The sequence below is a fragment of the Malus domestica genome, chromosome 07 (genome assembly GCF_042453785.1).
Source record: "Malus domestica chromosome 07, GDT2T_hap1".
NCBI lineage: Eukaryota > Viridiplantae > Streptophyta > Magnoliopsida > Rosales > Rosaceae > Malus > Malus domestica.
This window is the reverse complement of record NC_091667.1, coordinates 13268632-13286515: the sequence shown is the minus strand read 5'-3', so window position 1 is coordinate 13286515 and position 17884 is coordinate 13268632. Positions and strand designations below refer to the sequence as shown.

Sequence of the window (17884 nt, the reverse complement as noted above, 5' to 3'; positions counted from 1 at the left end):
ATTACCAACCATTTCCCAGTCATCAATCTTGCAACACCAAATTCCTCTCCCGTCTTTCTCTTAAAACTCACCTCACTCTCGTAAATGTCCTTCCAAAATCCTAGTGTGACGTGGATGATCCGCCAAATCCATTGCTGACTTCACCACGATCGATGAGATGACTGAGTGGACTAAAGCATCATATTGCTAAACCTGTTGTACGAGTTTTTCATACCGTGGGTTCGAATCCCTCTCTTTCTGTTTTTATTGATGATTTGGTATTTTCTTTTGATTTTTTTGCAAGCTCTTTTTATTTTTAATAGTTAAAAATGAGTAATAAATAAAATCCTACAAAGAACATTAAAACGTCAAGCAAGGAAAACAAACCCCTATTTGATTTAGTAAATTTTTAACTGGGGCTTAACAGATGTGACATTTTCAATAGGTTAGGTACTTGTTTTGAATGTTTAAAAAGGTTGACACCAATTTGGAATGACACTAAAAGGTTGGAGGATTTTAGGTACTTAATTTTAATTTATATTTTGTAAATCATATAACGTGGTTCTTGATAATTAGATTATTATTGAAGTGTTGATTAACGTGCTTATTCGACATATCACATGATTTACAAATTTGGTCTAAAAATTTGATTATCTAACATTACTCATATACTAAACACAATTTCATATAATGACTTCAGTTAATCACAATCTATTGAATTTCAAATGCATATGAGATAGAAAAAAGGAGCAAAAAACCAACTAGATTGGATTATATTTGATTTGATTGGGCTCTCACAAGAAAATATGTCATTTGATCTAAACAAGTCATTGAAATTAATCAATCAAAATTGGTTGGATTAGATTGGCTCGATTGGTTTGGGATTGTAACAAGCCTAGTTATTTTTATTTTTATTTTTGTAGTTTAACAATTTGCTGTCTAAGATTTATAAAGAAGATAACTAAACAAAGGTTTAAAATGATAGTAGTTTTAGAGACATAAGTCTAAGATCAGCACCGGAAGCACCAGCTGCTAATTCAGACTCAACTTTAACTTTAGTCTCTACCAATTGAGTAAGACTGTAAGAGTGGGTTGATACTAACAAATTCTTACCATACATCATGACTAGACTTGAATCTTTTTTTCTTTGCCAAACAAATTTTAACAAGAAAATTTATATAGAAAAAATACAATGATTTATTAGAAGTATATATATAAATCACCTGCAATATATATGCATGAAATGAGATTGGGGCTTAACTGGGTTCCTATTCACCCACTATAATGTACAGCAACAATTCAAAAAGAAAATAAGTTTTGAAAATGAATGCTGAGCTATGGCTTGTTTGTAATAATTACAGTTTTCTTGGTACAAAAATCTTTGAACAAAAAGGGGGAGAGAGAGAGCTGAGAAAATCTCACATTCCTTCACATGAAATTATGGTTCAGCTCCTACATCAGTTGTTGAACCAATTCCCACCTGCAACCATGGTGAGGAGCCCCCACTGTTGGTAATATCCTTTAGTTCACTTAGCTTTGCTAACTTCACCTTACTGTCTCCTTCATCAACTACATTCTGCATTGAAACATCAGTGCTGTTATTATTGTTGTTATTATTATTATTATTATAATCATCGTTGTTAAGGTTGTCATTGTCGTTTTGGTGGTGGGAGTGGTGATGGGGATTGTCCTCCTCCTTTGTCCCAGTCCATGGTTGTAAAAAGAAATCTGTAGAGACATCCAAGCTTGGTGGATTGGGACGCTCTCTTCTACCTCCTCCATTCTCATCCACCGGAGCAGGTAGATTAAGATCGAGCTTCAGATCAAGTGGATCCGAAGCATCAAACTTAGACCTTTGGTTCATCATTTGCTGCTCCAAACTCTCTTGAAATTCATGGAACTTGACTAGAGTAGACGTGTCTGTCGTGGCGTTGGATGTGATCCAATGACACCTCTTGTGCCCGCCCAATGCCTGTCCTGATGAGAATATCCGATGGCATATTGAACATTCATGCACCTTAGATTTTCTCTTTGAGGTATAAACGGATGGATTATTCGACCCATGGTCAAATTGTAGGGTTGAATTGGGTTTATTGGGTAAGAACTCTTCATGTGTGATGACATCATCATCCGCCATACTATCTTCAAGATGATCAAGACGGGCAGCAAAGCACCCTTTAACTTTCTTGTGACTAGCCCTATGACCGCCCAATGCTTGGTGGGAATTGAATACTTTCTTGCATGCTTTACATTCGAACAGACCTTTATTGGCAACCCCTTTAGCCTTATTGTTGTCAATTGTCACCCCACGTGAAACAGGAGTCATGATGTTCATAGGGTTTCTTCGTTCCTCTTCTTTGCTGGCTGAAGCACAAGATTCTTCTGGTTCTGCCTCCATTGGATCCACCGTGGCATTGGACAACATCATTAAGCAATTGGCAAGGTCCTCTTCCTCACTTGATGGGCAATGCGGACTAAAATTTCCCACTTTGGCTCTGAAAGATCTCTTCCTTTTTGACCACCCACATCCTCGCCGGCCACCACCACCCCCATCCTCCTCATCAGAGCCTGGCGAGGACACAAGGGACTCGGCATCTACAGAATTACCACATTTGCCATGTTCAAGGAAGGATTTCCAAGATAAGAACTCTTTACCACAATTCTCACAAACCCGGCAGCTTTTTAGGCGATTAGGGTTTGTTCTTAGAGCATACATGCACTTGTTGGTAGCGGGTACATTGCCGCGGAGTTTGTCCTCCCAATCACTCGGAGGATCGTCGTCGTCGTCAATGTGACCTTCATCCCCTATTCCATGTGCCCTCATGTGCCCTCCTAGCGCTCTACCACACACAAAACCTTTCTTGCATATTTTACAGAAGTGTTTAAAGCTTGATTGCTGGTCGACAATCAAAGCCATTAATTAAAAAAAAAAAAACCGAAAACCAGGGAAAAAACCAAAATTATAGAGGAGAGAGGGATGGAGAAAATTGGTGATGATGGAAGTGGGTCAAGAATGAAAGAGGGAAAGAAGGTGTTTGTTCTTGTTGTGAAAAGAATTGTGGGGTTGCATGGCGATAATTAAGAGGTTCTAGTCCTAGTTTTTAGTTGAGGTGTTGGTTTGGATTGAATTTGTGGATATGGTACAGAGAGGGAGAGGGGTGTGGGAGTTCTTGAAGAGCTGGGGTGGGACGACATTGTGACAAGTGGACGGAGGGTTAGATGATGAGAGACTTTTTCTGTGGCGGTGGCGCCGCCGAGTCAAAGTTAGAACCAAGGAATGGACGTCCGTACATCAAGAGTACGTTTTGTTGTGTTGGGTTCAAACGAGTGAGATACTTAGAGAAAGAGTGTGTGTATGTCTGTGTGTGTGAGGGAGTGAAAGAGAGGAAGAGAGAGTGGTTCTAACTGCCATACCTATTCATATCCCTTCATTTCCAAGCCAAGAAAACTAATCCATGCTTCTCCTTGTCTGTCGGTTGGTTCCACCTGCTTTTCCACACAAATTCTTTTTCTATTATAAACAACTAACCTTCCATTAATTAGTTCGTGTTTTTTTTTGTTTAGCTTTATTCTAACTTTCTATTTTTTGTATTAAAAGAAAACAGACTTTCTATTTTTCAAGTTGCCCAAAGAGAGAAATTCCTTTTAATTTTGATGTTGAATGGTAAAATTGCATGTACATTTCTATTTTTATTTTATTTTTTGTTAAAAACAATTGTTTTGCTATTTTATAACATTTTACTTTTCTATTTTTTAACGGGGAGTCAATGGTAAAAACATTCTTATCCGTACGTACTTTCTATACGCGGCCGGAGTGTTAGGATCTCAAAAGTGCATATACGTGAATCAAGTGATAAACTTAGTGAGTTGATCTAACTGAATCCTCAGACAAACAATAAACTAACTATTCAAACCCCTAAACTGCTTTCCTTGAGAAAAGTACTCGGTTATCTGTTTTTGTAATATCATTCGAGTCAAAATTGTAAGCCCAATCTGTCTTTGTAATATCAATCGAATAGAAATGTTTACATTTGACGCTAATATATCGCGACTTTGGTACAAGAGAATGAAACCTCAAAAATTAATTTTTTTTTCCATATCTAAATATATTTTCAAATTTTGTCACTTATACTACAATTTAGTGATATTTTTTTATCAATTGTAAGTGAGAGGTCTTATAGTTTTGAATTTCGTGAGTGACGAGTTCATAACCGATTTATTCATCTCACCCCTTAGTATGTATATTAATATATGGAGAAATTAGGTTCTCATCCCTTATTTTGCTAATTTATTGATTAAAACCTTATTCTTTTTCAATTTTTGATCAAGGTTCTTGAATATTAATAACATCATTAATTATTTCAACAATAAAATATTTTTTATTTCTAAATATATTCATTTAGTGTTATGTTACAATTAGTATATTTATATTTATGGCTAAATTTTTTATCATATATATATTTTTTTTAGTTTGTACCCATTTTTAATTTGCAACCATTTTTTAATTTGTACCAATTTTCTTTTCAATTTTAATCTGTACCCATATATTAATTTCTTTTTGTGCCCATATTTTAAAAAGTTTTATTTGTATTTGTACCCATATTTTTTTAACTTATTTGTACTCATTTTTAATTTTGCTAAATCTACCCATGCTAATTATATGTGCCCATTCATGTAATTTTTCAAATTTTTAATCTTAAAATGTACTCATTCTTAAATATAACAATTTGTTATATGTAAAATGTACCATTTTTTTATATAAAATCTATTCAATTTTTTTCTAATCTATTTTTAACTTATTTGGGTACATTTTTTTTTCTTTGATTTGAGAATGTATTCATGTCAAGTTTAAACAAAGAAATTTACTAATGTTATTAAGCCTAATATCTTTTTTATTTTTTTTTGGTGATTTTGAAGAATGTACACATTTTTTGGTAGAATAATATTTTGGTTAATATTGATGATTGTACCCATGCTTATATATATATAAACACACACAATAGTATTTTTATATTTTAATAATTTTAATCCCACAATTATGGATTTTTATTTAAAATCTCATTAATATAAACAACTATAAATTTAAAATTTTAATTTAAAAATATAGTAACATATATAGAATTAATTATCACATTAATTTCAGGAACTTCGATAAAAAATTGAAAACTAACAAGATTTGAGTCAAAGAATATTTATAGCTAGGGATCACATCCAAAGTCTTCCTAAATATATATATCAATGATTCAATAAAATATGGTCCATTTTTTAGTTTAATATTTCTTTAAGGAAAATATACGATATATTGATGTAAAAGTGAAATGCACTCTTAGTGTTGTATTGCACTCAACCCTTTTGATGTTAGAACAGGTATGCAGTTGTCCGGGCTCTCGGCATAAAATAGTAATCATTTAGTTAGAGCGTCTCATTAGATCATCACCTTTTTGTTTACCCTAATTTCACCTTTTAATATCATCGGGTCAGATTTGTTCTAATGTCAAAATATTATAAAATATTATATCAAATAAACAATGATCATAATGAAACAATGACCATTATACGTAATGAATTTAATTTTTTTTATCGAACAAGCATTATTAATGCCTGAAATGCTTTCGGAGTATTATTTTCTTCTATTTTAGTTTCTTTTAGAGTTTCTACGTCCAAAAGGTTGAGATCTCAACACTACTAGTGGGCCATGAAGGTGCACGTAATATTTCAATAATTACTTAGTCACTAAACTCTTGGTTAAGCAAAGACATTGCTTTCATAAGTGAAGTGGGATTAGTCCTTAATCAATCATTTCGAGTGAATTTAATTAGCTTTGACTCAAAGCATTCACAGACAGAGCTAGTGGCTTAAGTAGTGACAGTGATTAAGCGAACAACACGCTTTCCGACTAGCAAGGTGAAGCAACTTCTGTACTTAACTTCACTGCACCTTACCTGCAAATTAAAGCACTAAGAAAAAGTTGGATGGTCCATTAACCATAAATTGTATGATATATAACAACTACCTAAATTTCGGTGGAAACTACAAACTAGCCAACCCTTTTGTTCTTTTAATTACTAAAAATAACAATGAATTAATTTATTGAATGTTGCTAAGCTCAGTAAATTGAAGGTGGTACTTTTATTAACTCCTTTTGTTTTACGAAGCAAATGTTTATATATTCTCTGGTAACCTATATACCGATATAATCGTTCGATACTAAAATTCAGACTTACTAGTAAGTCAGCATGAAGTGTGAGATTCTTGCATTAAAATCGAGAAATTTCGATACTAGTTCCCTTGTAATTGTCGAGTTTTTTTGCGTCCAAAGTCTAAACTGATCAAGAGAATGATTAAAAAAAAAAAAAACACTAATATGGTCCTTGAAATTGACCCACATCATTAAAGTGATCCTTAAAATTGAAAATGGAACAATGTAGTTCCTGAAAATTAGTGTTACAAATCAATGTGGTCATTTTATTATAATTCTGTTATTTAGTGATGTGATCTCACAAGTCTAATTAAATATTGATATGTTGATTAAAAATATTTAAATAATAAAGAACTTAAAAAATAAAAAGGTAAAAAAAAGGGAAGATGATGATTTGTTCATCTTCTTGTTTTTGGAAAAGTAACCATATTTTAGACCCCATATAGAATTATAGCCACCATTTTAGTTTTTTGATAATTATAACCAAAACTTAATGTAAAAGTACTACTATACCCTTAATGACAAAAAAAATCCCCATTACTCTTAACCATGAAAAAACAACAATTAATTGAGATCTTGAAGCATAAAAGATGTAGCCTCTTAAATACTACTTGGTGCCCCTTACTCTCGAACCCCTCCATTTCCTACACTCTTTTTTAATCTATATATATATGTATGTATGTATGTATGTATGTATATAGATATAGAGTAGATATAGATATTCACATATTGCTGTTAAATTAAGGGTATTATGAAAAATTGGCAAAGGGTGCTCATCTGGTTTAAGGTGAGAAACCAAAAGGTTGCGAGAGAGTTTAAAGCAGTTTTTGTTGTGAGAAACCCTAATATTAAGGGTACATTAGTACTTTTACATCAAATTTTGGTTAGAATTATCATAAAACTAAAATAGTGGCTATAATTATATATAAGGTCTAAAATATGGTTAATTTTCCACATTTCCCATCTTCTTGTTCCCCTCCACCCGAGCACAACCACGCCTCCATTCAAAGCAATCAAGTCGTGATTTGAATGATGAAAATTGTAAGCGTCGGTAATTGATGCCCACTGAATTTGTGATTTCTTCTCTAAGCCCAGCAACCTGTTTATTGCTCAGAAGTTGCCATAGATGGACCAGCTTAGACATCAAGCTTGCGACTTCAAAGGCCAAAACTCCATTTTCTCAAAACCAGCCTCATGTTTCTTTTTAGTCTTCCACATACTGCGAAATCACGATTCTGCTACCATCTCTTCCACCCAGAAAAGGATTTTGATATATGAACTCTAAGCAGATCCCAGAATCACGTTTCTTGATCATGTATAAAATAACAAAACTACGATCAACTACATAAACTAATCAAATACATATACCACACTTCGTGACATAAACTTAAAGAAACATGTAACAACTTCCAAAAAGAAATTTACACAATACTCTCCTAGAGCTCAACTACTAATGTCAGGATTAATCACATAACAATTTTGGCGCAATATGTATGGTGTTGTCTCCTTTGATGTAGTCTTTCTTGATCAAGTTGATACATGCGAAATTGTCTTCATAGATCATTATAAGGACGTCAACAACTGAAGAAAGTCTGTAAGTGCTTCAAATATGCTCAACATCAACTCTTACACAGAAGCTTTCACGAGTACCTTAGTGAAGATTGAGAATTTCATAATGATTCAAATAAGTCGCATTTAAGGTCTATTTGGTTGACTCCAAGATACTACCTGTCTCCAAAGGTAAAGACAAAACCTGTTTGAGAACGTGCCTTATGTAGATTAGATAAATAACATGCATCAACATAACCAACAAGGCAAACATCAGTTTAAAGACCAATGGGGTATGATCTATTTGAGATATATATAAGGATATAATAAAGCCAAATCCATAGTACCCTTGAGGTAACGAAGGATGCCTTGAATATCATTTCAGTCTGTATGTTTGTGCGTTGCTATATCTTATGAAATGATTAACAGCGAATGAGATGTTCAGTCTAGAGCATTGGGTTAAGTACAATAAAGTGTCAATTGCACTCAAATATGGAACTTTAAGCTCCAAAACCCATCCTTCATAGTCTTTAGGGCAAAATGGGTCTCATTTGCTATCTAGCGTTCGAAGGTTTTGCGCTATCCTCATTAAAGCCTCTCAACACCTTTTGGGTGTAGTTCGATTGATGTTCGATCTCCAAACCGAGGCATATAAATCTCCAGGGTGGAGACAATATCAAGTTTTTTCTAGATCTTTCATCTCAATTCCAACTTCAGGTGTGAAGTAGTTTTCTCAAGCTCTTTACGAGTCCCAATGAGATTCATGTCATCGATATAAAATGAAAGTATCCTAAATCTGGAAGGTGACTGTGATAAACATGCATGGGCATAGTTCATTATTCACACATCCTTGACTAATCAAATACTCACTCAGACAATTATATCACATCATTTCGAATTATTTCAATGCTTAGAGTATTCGCCTCAATCTAAACGATAGTGTGTTCCATGGTCTAGAACTATTTGATTCAGTCAATGTAAGTCCTTAGAGAACTTTCCTTCGGATTTCCGTATCAAGGCCCCCATAGAGATACGCTATTTCCACGTTCATAAGGTGCATATTTAGTTATTTTTTCTTTTCAGAAACTAACAAACTAAATAGGTAAGAAAACGTTACGAGGGAATAAGTATCCTTGTAATCAATCACAGGCTTTGAGAGAAGTCTTGCACCACAAGGCGTGCCTTATATCGCCCTATCTCATCATTCTTATCATGCTTCCTTATGAAAACTCACTTAAAGCAAACAAGCTTAACATGTGGAGGTGTAGGAACAACAGTCCCAAACCCTTTATTTTTTGCAAATGAATAAAGTTCAACCTAGATTACTTGTTCCCCAATCAATTCTAGGTCGACCTTTAATAACGGAACGTGGTTCAAGGTCATCGCAGCCTGAAATTAGTAGCTATTGCGTATGCAAATTCATCGTTGAGTATCATTTCATCCCCTTTTGAAAGTACATCTGTGCTAACATGATAAACCAAAATCTCACAATTTTTAGGAGGTGGATTTGCCTTTTCAAAGACGTGTCTGTAATCTAGAATAACCTCATGCATTGGAATGGATGAGTTAGCGATGGTAGGATTCAAACTAGGTTCATTAGTGTGTCCTGTGAGTTTCATCTATTGGGGTTTTGAATCCTTTAAAGCAAGCAACTTCTTCTCTCAGCACATTGCTTATTCTTTGGCGCTAAGTTTCTTATCATTGGTGCCCTAGTTCCATCTACACTTGCTACAACTTGGAAGACTTCTTAATCGAATGATGAGAGCTAGATGAAGAAGAAGACCCCTGAGGTCTCGAACCCAACCCCTTCCTAGGTCACGGACTTCCTTGTCTTTTTATCGCTCAACCCTGCCCATCAGCAATTGTAGAGACACCTCTGGATCAAGCGTCTCCATTGGCATGTCCTATTGCAACTAGGAAAGGTTGGCAAAGTACTCATCCTTTTTTTGCGTCATAGAAATCTACAAAAATAAACAAGAGAAACCAATTAAGATTATTGATCATAATTTAAACATTTTTTATTGTAATGAAATTAAAATTTAAAACGCATAATGGAATATTACATAAATGCCCCTGGTTACCATAATTGGTATGCGTTTCCTCTTAAACCTCCATTTTTGGGAAATACAAACAACTCACCCACCGTTTATCTACCCGGTAAGATGGGGGGTTGAGACTGGAGTGAAAAGGTACTACTTCTTCTCCCAGTTACCTTTATTTGCCGTTGAATTAAGCTATAAATTAAAAAAAAAATTAATTAAACTTAAATAAAAAGACAAAAACATTGAACTAAAATTAAATGAAATAAAACTTACCTAAAATTTTTCGCTCTGAAAATGAATGTGCACTCACTTTCACTCGCCTATCAGACACCAACACTAAGCCACGTGTTGGCCATCAGCAAGAGCAGAAGTTTATGAAGGGACGTAAGGTTGTCAGATCTAATGCTTGGTGGGGTGTACAGTTGACTAATCAAGGCTAAGCAAGGTGCTCGGTATGCATTGGCCCAGGAAAACATGCAATTAGATGTAAACAAATGTCACTTTGTTACCACGTGGTGACTAAAGAACACATAAGTGGTTAGTGTGAAGACCTTTATTTTTAAAAATAGTTATGGTATTATTTTATAAAGTACTATATATTCTTATATTTATTTCCTGTTGCACTGATCTATGTATATGTTGAATTCCCGAAACTCTTCAAGTGGATCGATAGGAGTTGCATCAGGAGACTCACAAGTCTTTTAATAGCAATCCAACTCGTACTTCCACTCCTTATACCGCTCTGTCCACATTTGATCTATGTACTTAACAATATTTGTGTCCTCCATGTTGATCTCGAAGTTGGTCTAAAATAGAAAAACAAAATGTACTAGTTTAAAACCACATTAAATAAGTAAAGGTGAAAAAAAATAAATGAATTATGGATTCCCCAGACTTTGTTGTAAGGCCTAGTTACGAGTTTTTTGCCTCCAACCTGTTGCACAGCCATGAATCGTCCTTCGCCATCAACAAGGTGGGCTAGGGCTACCACAGGCTCATGGCGTCTACGGTTGTGAGGCTGCCTGGTAGATCGGGCCACCTTCCCGATGGTGTAGAACTACGAGGGTTGGTTGCTGACTAGGCGGTGGCCGCCTGGGTGACGCTGAGGACCAAACAGTCACTCTAACTAGAAGCGGAGGCAGAGCAACACCTAATGGTGATCAAACGCGATGACATATGTGAAAAAGAAAAATCACAATTTATATTTCTAGAATTTACCCAAGTTTTCCTACAACTTTCCAACAATTTCACATAATTCTACAATTTTACCAAATACACATATTTCTAAAATTTTACCAAATTTTCATATCTTCCAACAATTTCACATATTTTCTACAATTTTACATATTTCTACAATTTTACCAAAAAAAATTTTCCTACAAATTTTCACATGTTTTCTATAATTTCACATATTTCTACAATTTTCCAAATTTGAGTATATTTTCATATTTTCCTACAAATTTCACATATTTCTACAATTTTACCACCTAAAATCACAATTTCAACAATGACACATGACTTTTTACCCAAAATGTCATTGAGATTGGCATAACTCCTCACTTTGGTGTTTGAGATTTAAATCGATAGAAGTTGTTCCTGAGATTTTTCATCGTCAATCATTTCGGTCCTCTGTGAAAAATCTCTGTTAAATTGAAGAAACCACTGGTTCAAGGGGAGGAGTTAATTCGACAAAAATACACTCAATTTAATGGAGATTTCTCATAGAAAGCCAAAATGATTGACAGTGGGCAATCTCAGGGACCACTTCTATCGATTTTAAATCTCAGGAACCAAACTGAGGAGTTATGCCAATCTTAGGGGCTTTTGGATATAAAGCCTTTCACAACTTTACCACCTAAAATTTTCCTAGTTTTACCACCTAAAATCACTACCCTCCCCCCACTACAAGAAAACATGGATTAGGTGACGGTATTTTTTGTGGCGCCTAAAAATTCATCACATTTGGCTAAAATGGAAATCGTCCCATAAAGATTTTCACAAACACCAAAATATTTTTCGTCACATAAACATTTTGAATTCGTCACAAACTATTGGGCGGGAAATTTTACCGCCTAACGAAATGTTAATATGTGACGAAATTTTTACATTCATCACTTGTATAAAGAGTAGGCCACGTAATAGTCAATTCATCACTTATAATATTAAAAGTAAAAATTAATAATATTGAAATAATAATGTCAAAACTCCCAAATTGTAAAACCTAATAACCTATTTCGTTTTCCCTAAAAAAAAACACCTATTTTGTTCTGTTCTCTCACCCCATCTCTTTTTAGCTCCCCTTGGTTGTACTCTCTCACCCCACCTCACCGACCAGCCATCTGGTGGTTGCCATCGACGGCGACCATGTACCACCTCTCCTTCGTCTCCCTCTCTCGCCCTCTCAATCGACAACAAGGTACTTATTTCTTTAATTGTTTTTGGATTTTCTTCTTCAATCAATCTTTGTTTGCCAAGCTTAGACACCCAGTTATCAATTTCCTTTCTCTTTTGAAAATCAATGAATAATGGTTGTCATTTTTCTATTTTCTCTTTGGAATGTCGTTGATGACCATATGTGAACATTATCATTTGTTAAATTTAATTTTCTTATTTCTAATTTAGTTAGAACACAATTATTGCAGCTATTTAAGCTCTTGATTAGTTGCCTAGTTAATTCTCTGAGGTAGGATAAAAACTGCAGCATCTCGGCTATAGCAGAAATCCACTTCTAAAAAAAAAACTATCATGTCCTGCTACACCATAACAAATAAGAACAAAAGGGGAAAAACATAAGAACTGAACAAAAAGAAAAAAAAAGAGGAAGAATAGTTTTTGGTAGATGATGAAGATTATACTAGTCGCAATATTCGAAAAAAAAAATGGAACTACTCCCTTTTTTGTGTAACTATTTTTTCAACACGTAGATTACCAGAGTAAATTTGTAGAAATTTTAAGTTTGATTGAATGTACAAGGGGGATGTGAAATCTCGTTCCTGGATTTCACTGTTATAATCTACATATTCATATTATTGAGACTTTATATTATTTTACAAGAAATTATATTAATTTATTTGAATTTAGATTTTAATTAAACTAGTTACGAAGTTGAAGTTTGGAAATTAATTATCTAAAATTCATAGACCATTCAAGGTCACAATTTATGTTTTTGGATAGATCTCGAAACCATGAACGCATAGGTGAAAGCTGTTTGCGAGTTCGGATTATAACGGTGCAGTTATGGACATATGAAGTTGTGTTTCTAAACTATAGATTTTAAGTTTCTTTAAAACTCCCCATGGAAATGGTGACCAATGAAAAGTGAGGACCAACCCAATTATGTGGGAGTTTAAGGGAGCCAATTAGAAGTAAGGAAGGGAGCCAATCAAAAAAGAAAAGGGGGATTTTTCACCCTTCCATTTGGTCAACCCATGCACCCTCAAACCTAACTTCAACTCGGACAAATTCCGGCCAAACTCCACCATTTTTCAGGCCATTCTCACCCCTCCACCACCTGCAACTTATTCCACAACCTCCCATCTACCATCTCTACCCAAATTTGGTGATTTTTAAGCCCAAAAATCCTGCGGGTGACCGGAGGTGTTCGAGGGCGAATTGGCCGTTCCGGCAAGTTTCACCACCCACCACCACCCTTAATCAACTTCCCTTGGATCCAGGAACAAGACCCGAACAGTTGTAGGGGCGTTGGAACATCAAGGAAGTCGAATCGAAGAACACCCATCTTAGGGTTTCCGGCGGGTTTGAGTGAATTTGGGGGGTTTTTCCCGGCCGAATTGGACTTCAGCCCAGATTGGATATGGATCACAAGTAGTGGAACTATTGACAAGATTGGATATGGATCACAAGCAATGGAACTATTGACAAGGTATGCTCCTCTTTCAGTTATTGCTGCCTAAAGATTTTTGTAGATCACACACATGATCCAGATGTGTGCGTGGATAACTAAGGTGTTGAGAAAAATTGACTGAGTGATTCTTTTAGCCCAATATGTCTACACTTTGAATGACAAGATTATTGCTTTCGAATGTGTACTGCAATTACAAAACCAACCATATATCTATATATTTTAAAATAGGAGTAATTAGGTTTTCATCCTTATTTTTACTACTCTATTGATTAAAACCTTATTACTTTTCAATTTTTGATCAAGGTCCTTTGTATTAATAATATCATTAATTATTTCAATAATAAAAATATTTTTTATTTCTAAATATATTCATTTAATATTAAAAATATTACAATTAGTATATTTATATTTATGGCTAAATTTTTTATCATATATTTTTATTTTTAGTTTGTACCCATTTTTAATTTGCAACCCTTTTTTAATTTGTACCAATTTTCCTTTCAGTTTTAATTTGTACCCATATATTAATTTCTTTTTGTGCCCATATTTTTTAAAGTTTTATTTGTATTGTACCCATATTTTTTTATTTATTTGTACCCATTTTTATTTTTGCTAAATGTACCCATTTTGAAGAATGTACCCATTTTGAAGAATGTACCCATGTTTTGATACAATAATTTTTTGGTTATTTTTTATGAATGTACCCATGTTTACACACACACACACAATAGTATATTTATATTTTAATATTTTTAATCTCACAAATTATGGTTTTTTATTTAAAATCTCATTACTATAAACAACTATAAATTTTAATTTTTAATTTAAAAAATATAGTAACGTACATAGAAATAAATTATCAATTAATTTCAGGGACTTGGATCAAAAATTGAAAACCAACAAGGTTTCAGTCAAAGACTATTCATAACTAGGGACCGCATCCAAAGTATCCCTTTAAAATAATACTTGGGTACATAAAGTCACAACTAGAAATGTGAGTTTCATGCTTTCAATTCACTTGGTTTGAAGGCTATAGAACACAGACCATGTTGGTGCAGGAGAATGATCAGTTGAATTTGGAACATGGGTCATGCTTCTAGTTTCACCTTTTGTGTATCTATGATTTCAACTTTGATAGGCAGATGGCTTTCTGACAATAGATATCTCAAGTCATATGATGGAAGTTGGAGAAATAAGTGAAAAGATATAGAGGATTAGAAGTGATACCATATTAAAACAAGGTTACGTTGGAGACGGAAAGTTATAGAGTAGCAGAGTTGGTGAGGGATTGTTGGGGGATTTAAGTCTTTTCATCTAAGTTTGTGTTATATTTCTAAAAGTTAGGAAAAATTCGGTAAAGCAAGGCTAATTTCCGAATTTATCAAAGGAAAGGAGAAGTTGTCCATCGAAAGGAAAAGGAGTCCAACTAACTTACTTCAGAACAGTTACGGTGAAAATTATAACCCCACCCGGCAAGAAACCAAACCGCGGGCATGTTCCGAATTGCTTTGACAATAGATCTATAAACACATCTAGGGAGTTGCTATCCTGAAGAAATCCATCTCATCCCTATTATTCTTGAGAAACTTTGTAGTTTATTTCTATCCAAATGATGGCCAAGATTTCGCATGTGCCAATAGCTGAGCTTACACTTGTATGTTTAAACAATGATTGGGAATTTTCTTAGTAATTGAAGTTTCCAGCAGAGAAAACACTACAAACAAACATAATTAGTAGCATTTTTAGGATGATCATTTAAAGATAGACCTTCATTATTGACTGCACAAATTATTCTACCTTTTTATATAGGTTAGGTTATACATTGATTCTGACCTTGTATACTTTTGGTCCTAGATTTTTTCTTGAACTTCTTTTTATCTCTCAACCCAAACATGTATGTTATTCCTTGGGCTCATAAGTCCATCTACTTATTACTGCAAATGTTGTTGGGGACACAAATACAAGGAGTGGTTGATGTGGACATTCTAGTGATACCTCTGGTATGTATTATGTGCTATGTGGGTGACATTGGATTGCTCTTGTTGGAGATCTAGACATAAGGAATGTGTGTGATATGTATAATGTGTGATGATGAGATTGCACCATGTAGTAGTGGTACATGGATGGTCATGCTTGGTATATCTGTGATGGGGGACCATACGCATTCTATGAGTGATCATGCTTGGTATATCCGCGATGGGTGATCACTACCTAGAGCTACATAATACAGTCCTACATGGTATAACCGTGATAGGGGACTGCTAGGGGTGATCATGCTTGGTATATCCACAATGGGTGATCACTGCCTATGTTATTAGATTATGCATATGGTTCTGCTTGGTATATCCGCGATGGGGGACCATATGTATTCAGGAGTGATCATGCTTGGTATATCCGCGATGGGTGATCACTGCCTGCACGATGAGATTATGCCTATGGTTTTTCTTGGTATATCTACAATGGGGGACAATACGCATTTTAGAGATGTTGATGATTAGTTGTACTTGGTATATTTCGATAGGTGATCATAATTTAGTTTCGATTCCGTTGAGAGATGGTCCGGAATCCCTTTTACTCCGCGATTCCGTTGAGTGATGGTCTGGAATCGTATCCAGCTTAGGTTTCATTTAGTAGTTGTTATGCATTGTATTTTGCGATTCCATCGTGTGATGGTCCGGAATCGTATCCACTCGAATTCCGTTGAGAGATGGTCAGGAATCCCTCATACTCCGCGATTCCATTGAGTGATGGTCTGGGATCGTATCCACCTCAAGTTTCATTGAGTTTGGATTGAGATAGCTTCAAGGATGTAGGCTTCGGCCGAACTGCATCCCTCTAGCCTTAGTTTTATGTATATTTGTGTCAATGGTTTCGAGAATCTTGTGAATTGAGTTAGAAAATATGTTGGACGTCTGAGTGACTCCTTCAGGATTTTCTATGATTCGATTATGATTTCATAAGGTATGAATTTAGAAGATATGGGAATGATTGTTATTACTTGATCAAATTAATTAATTAATGCGGCTAGAGAATGGTTTTGTGTTTTGTCGACTCTTAAATATGATGTATGTTGTGAATTACGATATCATGATGACACGTAATGATTTATATGTTGGATGGGAGAGAAATCATGTTTTCATGGGGATTGGTTATGTAGCCTGAGTCCAGGAATTACATGTTGACAGGTTATAATAAATGATTGAGGAATGCTATGCTTTTCTGCTTAAACTTAGTGGAATAAACATCTGATTTTGTGATAAGTGAACTACGAATGGCTTGATCCCTATTAAGGGTACGTAGGCAGTCTAACAAGGAGGTTAGATGCAGCCATAAGGTAAACGAAAAATTACTTTGCAATTTGATTCTCGAATTGTGATTTGCCATATCCCGGAGACGGGGTATGTGAGTTATATGAGTATTTGGTGACGTCACTTGTCGATCCTGGACGTATGTCGGGATCGGAGCGTGACAACTTATATAATTGTCACATTCTGGCCCGGGCCCCCACCACATCCCGGGCTCGACTCCACCGTAGCACGATATTATTCGCTTTAGGCCCCGACCATGCCTTCACGATTTTGTTTCTGGGAACTCACACGAGAACTTCCCAATGGGTCACCCATCATGGGATTGCTCTCGCGCGAACTCGCTTAACTTCGAAGTTCCGATGGAACCTGAAGCCAGTGAGCTCCCAAAAAGCCTTGTGCTAGGTAGAGATAGGAATATACATATAAGAATTACAAGATCCACACCCCTGGGCAATGTGGGATGTTACAAGGATATATAATAAGGTAGAAGGTTACACGTAACCCTACCTTGGCAATTCCTACTAACCCGGTAAACCCTAAAGCTGTCACTCCTTAAATTAAGGGAGTGCAGCAAATAGCTAGCACACAACTATCAACAAGTCATCTAGATGTCAATCTTTCTCAAATTAAGGGATTAAACTTAATAGAGAATCTCATGGAAGAGGAAACATAAAATCTGGCAGTATCAGTCACCCCATATCGTCTAATATTCATATGCAGCATCAGTTACCCAACATCAGTCACCCAGTATGCAACATCAGTTATGCAGCATCAGTTATATGCAACATCAGTTATGCAGTATCAGTCACCCAGTATGCAGCATCAGTCATCCAGTATAAAGCATCAGTCATATGCAGCATCAGTCACCCAGTATGCAACATCAGTCACCCAGCATCAATCACCCAGTATGCAGCATCAGTTATGCAACATCAGTCACCCAGTA

The 17884-nt window shown here is 35.2% G+C and overlaps 1 protein-coding gene across 1 annotated transcript; it reads right to left on the bottom strand.

The window, feature by feature from the left end:
• Window positions 1-1105: 1105 nt before the first annotated feature.
• Window positions 1106-3315, bottom strand: LOC103439033 (zinc finger protein ZAT9-like). The gene has a single exon (XM_008377585.3). The coding sequence runs from the start codon at window positions 2894-2896 to the stop codon at window positions 1418-1420; it is 1479 nt and encodes a 492-aa protein (XP_008375807.3). The 5' UTR covers window positions 2897-3315; the 3' UTR covers window positions 1106-1417.
• Window positions 3316-17884: the final 14569 nt, after the last annotated feature.

What these genes read in the sequence shown, in the direction of transcription:
- LOC103439033 (XM_008377585.3), bottom strand. Translation starts at nt 2,896, where the DNA reads ATGGCTTTGATTGTCGACCAGCAATCAAGCTTTAAACACTTCTGTAAA.